Here is a 7,294-nt window from a genome sequence, read left to right as displayed (position 1 = left end):
GAATGAGAGGGGAAGGAAAGAGGATGGAAGCTATGCCAAGATGGTTGGCTGCCCCACATCTCCTCCCCGAGCTGACCGGACTAAAGGAGAAGAGGAAGAGGAGGAGAAGAGATGGAGAGGATGGTTGGAAGGAGGATATCACCAAGGTAAGACGCCAAACTTGGTTCTCCTCCATTTCCCTTTTTCCATTTTGATGAATTCCTTGAGCTTGAGCTAACCTAGGGTTCCATTTGGGACTCAAGGTGATGCTTGGCCCTAATTGGGAGCTCTAATGGTGCTGGCCTAGCTCTACAAATGGTCCCTAAGTGCTGCAATTGCAGCCATTATTGGTGAACCCTTGGTTTTGGACCTTGAAACCCAACCCTTGGACTAAATTGAGACCAAACCCTTGTAGGATCTTGGATCCATGAGGTGAGCCTAGGATCTAGTGACCCTAGGGAGGCTAAACACCCCCTCCATGACCCTGAGGTGCTGAGGTGCTCCAAGCTTCAAGCTGGAGCAGAAGCCCTTTGAAATCTTGCACAAAACTGCCGACGAATGCACAATCGGATCCACCAATTGTGGTACCGTTCGTCAGTCTACCCAGTATAATCCCTGTGAAATGACCTGGATGAATGAAGGAATGGATTCACTTTGTTGCATCCGCCCGTGGGTCAGTTCACTCTCGGGTATGTCTCAGAGATCGATCGGATGCAGGGGCAGACTAAGGAAACACATCCGCCCATGGGTCCGATCGCTCTTGGGTGTGTCTCAGAACTCAAACAGATGCACGACTGGATCTAAGTAACAAGTTCCGTCCGTGGATCCACACGCTTTGCTTTTACCTTTTGGCCTGAACGGAGTCAAGGATGGACTCACCTCTGCTGCAATCGTCTGTGAGTCCGATAGCTGGTGCACCGGTGAGATTCATGTCAACCACGCCGGGTGACACCCGTGTTAGGTGAGTGGGTTCTGGGTGACTTTGTTGGGTTTAAATATATATAATATGCAATCTTAAGCAAGCTACTATATAAATATAAGCATTGTGCGCATTGCATTATTATTCAAATGTGAACTGTTATGATTGCGATATTATTCTCACCATTGTATCGGGCTATGGTGTCGGGTGTGCCGGTACCAGAACCCCAATTTATTTAATTATGAAAATTGTTATATGCCATCCTGATCTGTATGTGTCGTGTTGTGCTAGTACCCAGGTACTAGATGGAATGGGACGTTGATGCACCCGAAATACCTCTCGGGACAATAGGACCTGCATATAGTATATCTGTAGCTAGGATGCTTGTTCCCTTATGCGACGACCCTTGCCAACAGGGGTTTATATGTTGGATAGTCTGAGCACATGTGGTCTGTGGAGGCGGGAGAGGGCAAGACAGGGGTAGTGATGACTATCGGAGTCTGCCACTAGGTGACCTGATGGTTTCTACTGGTGTAGGTTCCTGCGTGATAACTGAGGCTTCACTGGGGCGATAGGATAAGTGACCCTCAGTGTCTCCCAAGTTATCATAGTAGCATATACTTGACCGATAGAATTTATGTGCTACGTGAAAAATGAATCTAACATTAGCATGCATCATTCTGATATTGATATTATTTGTGTATATGCGTGTGCATTCTCCTTTGCTCCCTCACTAGCTGGTATAGCTAACCCCGTTGCGCAACCCTTTTTAGTTGATATGCAGGAGGTACTACTCTTGATGAGCACTGTTGGATGTGAATCAAGTGGAGTCAGCGGCTGTGACTTGGAAGTAGACGTACACCCAAGAATGGTGTCCTTGTGGCAAATAGTTATTATTTAATTTCTGTATTCATTTCACAATCATGTATAAACTGTATGTTTATTTATAAGGAGAGATTGAATGGTTACAAATATGAAAAGTGTAATATATGTTATCATTAGAGAACCGATGCTCTATAATTTCACATGATTTAATTTAATTTCGCTTCCGCTAATTCTGTAATTGGAACGATATATTCCATTTTGGTACATTCTTTTCTGTTATCAATATGACAGGGTGGACTCTGGCTCGGGACACTGTATCTGCGATCCTGGTAGGTGTTGGGATGACATGTATTGTCCCAATCATCCCCTTATGTGGCAAAATATCTTACATCGGGATAGGGGCGTGACATTATCGCCCGTACAATGCCTAATCAGGCACTAAGGGAATTATGGGATGAACGTTATCCTTGAAATTGCTCCTAAACACTCTCACTCCATTCCGAGAATCCAGTTTTCCTATTAGGGCACGGTTCTGCCCATCATCCACCATAAGTAAGGGAGGTAACATCCCTCTACGATCATCTGAATTCCATTACTCTCATCTGTTGCAAGGGTTCTAACTTAAGCATCGGAGTGGAATCACCGGCACAGCTCGGTACCCTCTACTAATCTTCCTTTTGAAGGCACAGGACGCTCTGACATAGTTTCCTGATGCAACAGATTGGCGCCGTCTGTGGGAGCGACAATCGCCTCCACCAGTCAACTAGAGACCATGGCAGGCGAACAGAACGTGGTTCCCACCAACCCTGAAGCTCCACAGGCTATGGAGAACCTAGCAGTATGCTGAGTGGCGAGAAACACCTGGGGAGGAGGACAAGCAGGGAAGCAGACCCTACGACGAATGAATGCGGCACCAACCGGATCCCAACTGTAGGCAGTTGCAGCAGGCACGACAGCATCCCAACCATCGGCTGCGAGAGTGGCTGGGCCAAGTACAGCTCCAGAAGGGGGTAGGCCTGTCAAAGTCCAAGGGCTCTGCCACCCCCACCTCCCTTGCCGGAGGGATTCATCCCGGTGACTATGAATCCAGACGCATCGGCTTCAGTGGGTTAGATACAGGATCAGCAACGATAAGTCCTACAACAGAACGAGTTCCTCAGAGAGGTGGTCAGAGAACTGCAAGTCGTGAGAGCAGCCAATCTTACAACCGCCACAGCGCCGGTCTTACCCCCAGTACCAGCCCCCCAGGCCGGCATGAGAAAATGCAAGGCCCCTCAGAGAAGAGGCACGAGGGGCAGGAAGCAAGGCTAGGTAGTCACACCCATCCCGAAGGAATCCACCCCCGCTGGTGATCGTTCGCATCGGACACTTACCCACGAGGAATGACCCTTCCCGCGTGGTAAAGCAATCAGTGTCTACCCATCGGGGGACCCACGGTAGGACTAAGCAGAGCTGCTCCAAAAATTCAGATGCACGTACTGAGTGAGTCAGCCAACAAAGATCATCAGACAGGACCTTCGGTACAACTTAAACGTGCGTCGTGCACCCGCTGAGCCCAGAGCTAACCAGGTATTTGAAAGCGAGCTCGCCCGTAAGCTCAGAGAAATCAACACTAAGTTGGAGGCCCTAGAGAAGGGCAACGTCCCCGAGGAGAGTTTCAAGCCTGGCCAGCACCCCTTCACGGTTGAGATCATGAGGGCTGAGCTTCCTCGAGGCTTCAAGCCTCCCACCTTTGAGGCCTATGATGAGAAGGGCGACCCCAACGATCACATCAGCTACTTCAACGTGATAATGATGATGTATGGAGGATCTAACATCGTAATGTGTCGTTCTTTTTTACCTCACTAAAGGGATCGACGGAACTCTGGTTCGCCAAACTGAAGCCCAACTCCATCGAGAGCTTCACGGAGCTGGCCAAGGCATTCATGAGTTGCTTCCAGAGCAGTATCAAGCAAAAGAAGACCGTTGCCAACCTGCTGGCGGTAAAACAGGGGCCTGATGAGTCCATAAGGGACTATATCACACGCTTCAATAGAGAGGCTGTGGAGATTAAGGACCTGGATGATGCCATGGCCTTCAACGCCCTGCATAATGGGGTAACCAACCACGACCTGGTAAAGTCGCTCGCCCTTGAGCCGATCACCACTATGCCCCAGCTGCTGGATTGCCACTATCAGTACACCAACATGTTTGATATTATGAAGGCACGAAAGACAGCTGATACCAAGGCCCTAGAGAAGAAAAGAGTGAGCAAGAAAGAGGAGAAGAAAGATACTAAAAAACCGAGGTCAGATCGGTACTCAAACCGAGACCAAAGCCCGGATTACACGTCCCTCAACACCAGTAGGACTAAGATCCTAATGGAGGTGTATGATCGAGGCCTGCTACAGTGGCCCAGGCCAATGTTCTCTAGGCCTGAGGACAGGAACAAAAAGAAATACTGCAAGTTCCACAGAGACATCAGCCACGACACAGAAGACTGCAGGCAGCTGAAGAGAGAGATCAAGGACATGATCCAGAAAGGCCATGTGAGGCACTATGTCAAGGAGGATGGAAAAGATTCCTCTAGGGATCGCAAAGCCACAAGGGGCGACCCTAAGAGGGATGACAGACTAAGGGGACGAGATGATCGAGATCGTCGAGAAGATCGGTGAGACGATTGCAGAGAAGTCAGGAGAACTGACATTGAAGCCAACACCTCCATAGCACCAGCTATCCTCACCATCCTGGGAGGCCCGGGGCAGGAGTCATCCCGTAGGGCAAAGTCGAAAGCACGGTTCATTGCAGTGGTAGAAATGCCTGAGAAGAGAGCGCGGACTGAGCCTATGATCACGTTCTCCTATGAATATATGGAGGGGCTGGGTTGGCCACATGATGACGCAGTCATGGTTTAGGTAGTCATAGCCAACCGGCCCGTGCACAGGATCTTGGTGGACACGGGGGCATCAGTCGACATGCTATCGTATGATGCCTATTTGCAGTTTGGGTTCGAGCCGGGCATGTTGAAACCTGAGACCACGCCGTTGTATGGGTTCTCAGGAGCGCCCACCCTGATCCAGGGGTCGGTGGAACTCTTGATGACAGTGGGGACCGCCCCCTATCAAAAAACCATAAAGGTAAACTTTATGGTCGTTCGGGTCGCTACTGCCTACAATGTCATTCTGGGTAGGCTAAGTCTGAACGAGTTGGGGGCCGTGGTCTCCACCAAGCACCTAAAGGTCAAATTCGCTACACCAAACGGCATAGGAGAATGCCGAACTGAACAAAAAAAAGCATGGGAATGCCACGCTGCTTTCCTAAAGCAGATCAAAGGAAACTACAGGGGAACGGCCTTCGCAGTAGAAGTCACTGACAACCGCATAGGCAATCAGTGCTACCAATAAGGTGAACCAGTCGAAGAGCTCGTTGAGATCGCGATTGATGACCAGGACCCCGCAAAGACCATGAAGATCAGGGCCCTACTAAAGGAGGAAGAGGCAAAAGAGCTCACGTCGTTCCTCCAGAAGAACGCTGACGTGTTTGCCTAGACAGCGGCTCACATGCCAGGCATCCCATGCCACATCACAGAGCACGCCCTGCATATGGACCCAACAAGGAATCCAATCCAGCAGAAGAGAAGGAGCTTTACCCCAGAACGATAAGCTGCGATGAAAGAAGAGATAGAGAAGTTAAAAGCCTCTGGCTTTATCAAGGAAGAGCAGTTCCCTACATGGCTAGCCAACGTGGTGATGGTGCCAAAGCCAAATGGGAAGTGGAGGATGTGTGTAGACTACACCGACCTTAACAAGGAGTGCCCCAAGGACGAGCACCCTCTCCCCAGGATTGACCTCCTAATAGACGCGACAGCGGGGTATAAAAGATTAAGTTTCATGGACGCGTACTCAGGATATAACCAGATCCTGATGAAAGAAGGGGATGAGAAGTACATGGCATTTTGTTCAGACCAGGAGAACTTCTGCTACCTAGTCATGCCCTTTGGCCTAAAGAATGCAGGGGTGACCTACTAGCGAATGGTCAACAAAATGTTTAAGGCCCAGATTGGTAGGAACATGGAGGTGTAGGTGGACAATATGCTGGTTAAAAGCATACGAGCGAAGACCATTTGGCTGACTTAGCTGAGGTGTTCCAGGTGCTGCAAGCTCACCAGATGAAGCTGAACCCAGCCAAGTGTGCCTTCAGGGTAAGTTCAGAAAAATTCCTTGGATATATGGTGTCCCAAAGGGGGATCAAGGCCAACCCAGCAAAAATACAGGCCATCCAAGAGATGAGCCCACCCAGGACTATTCGCGAAGTGTAGAGGCTGAATAGAAGAATAGCTGCGCTAGCCAGATTCATGTCGCAATCTGGGGACAAATGCGTGCCTTTCTTCAAGACTCTAAAGAACTTAAAGGAAGTGAAGGGCTTCACATGGACCGAGGACTGTCAAAAGGCCTTCGACGATCTGAAGAAGTACTTAGCCAATCCACCTCTATTAGCACAACCTGATCCGAAGGGAGAACTATTGGTGTACTTGGCAACGTCGTCAATGGTAGTAAGTGCGACCCTAGTAAAAGAGGAAGATGGGGTACAAAAGCCAGTGTACTATATTAGCCACGTACTGTTAGAGGCCAAGAGCTGCTACCCAAACATCGAGAAGCTCGCGTTCGCACTTGTCAAAGCGATAAGAAAGCTAAGGCCATATTTTCAGGCCTACTCATGACTGACCAGCCGTTGAAGAAAGTGCTCCACAAGCCTGATGTGTCAGGAAGGCTGATAGCGTGAGCAGTGGAGCTGAGCGAGTATCGGATCGAGTATAGGCCAAGGATAGCCATAAAGGGCCAAGCCCTGGCTGACTTCGTGGTTGAGGGCACTCAGGGCGAGAACGAGCCAGAACAAGAGGACCAGATGGAAAAGGAGTTTAGTTCAGAACCATCCTGGACAATGTTCGTGGATGGGTCGAGTAACTCAGAAGGTTGTGGAGCAGGATTCATTTTGACAAGTCCGCAGGGCTTCAAGATTCAGTTCGCGTTGCACTTCAAGTTCTCAGCATCTAACAACAAAGCAGAGTATGAGGCACTGATAGCGGGCCTTAGAATGGCCAAGGCCATTCAGGTCAAGAGATTGGCAATACGAGGTGATTCACAGCTGGTCGTGAATCAAGTGAACAGGGATTATAAGGCCCAGGACGACCGCATAGCGGCAAACCTTTCCATGGCCAAGGAGCTGGTGGCCTCGTTCAAGGTGTTCGAGATGCATAGAATACCAAAGAACAAGAATGGAAAGGCAGATGCGCTCTCACGCCTCTCAATGGAGGCATTAGCTCAATTGGATGGGGTTAGTGTATATCAAAAATTTATCTGAACCCTCCCACCAAGTCAGAGAGGTTGCGCCGATCGAGATAGAGCCAAGTTGGATGGACCTAATCGTCACGTACCTGAGGGATGATGTCCTACCAGAGGATAGGGTCGAGGCACGCAAGGTGCAAGGTCGCGCAGCGAGATATACTATGGTGGAGGGAGAACTATATAAGAGGTCAGTATCCACCCCATTGTTGAAATGCCTAACGCCTACTCGCGCATTGAACACCCTAGT

At 49.5% G+C, this 7,294-nt stretch overlaps 2 protein-coding genes across 2 annotated transcripts; both read left to right on the top strand.

The window, feature by feature from the left end:
* The first annotated feature begins 3,648 nt into the window (after positions 1–3,648).
* Positions 3,649–4,377, top strand: LOC122650721. The gene has a single exon (XM_043844111.1). The coding sequence runs from the start codon at positions 3,649–3,651 to the stop codon at positions 4,375–4,377; it is 729 nt and encodes a 242-aa protein (XP_043700046.1).
* A 2,230-nt stretch (positions 4,378–6,607) lies between these two features.
* On the top strand, positions 6,608–7,063 carry LOC122650720 (uncharacterized protein Mb2253c-like). The gene has a single exon (XM_043844109.1). It carries the CDS (start codon positions 6,608–6,610, stop codon positions 7,061–7,063), a length of 456 nt encoding a protein of 151 aa, XP_043700044.1.
* The last annotated feature ends 231 nt before the right edge of the window (positions 7,064–7,294 follow it).

This window comes from Telopea speciosissima, chromosome 2, assembly GCF_018873765.1.
Source record: "Telopea speciosissima isolate NSW1024214 ecotype Mountain lineage chromosome 2, Tspe_v1, whole genome shotgun sequence".
In the NCBI taxonomy this organism is placed as follows: Eukaryota; Viridiplantae; Streptophyta; class Magnoliopsida; order Proteales; family Proteaceae; genus Telopea; species Telopea speciosissima.
This window is presented reverse-complemented; position numbering and strand designations above follow the sequence as displayed.

Bases quoted from the DNA above. Each gene is read 5' to 3' on its own strand.
- LOC122650721 (XM_043844111.1), top strand. From the start codon at position 3,649: ATGAGTTGCTTCCAGAGCAGTATCAAGCAAAAGAAGACCGTTGCCAAC.
- LOC122650720 (XM_043844109.1), top strand. From the start codon at position 6,608: ATGGAAAAGGAGTTTAGTTCAGAACCATCCTGGACAATGTTCGTGGAT.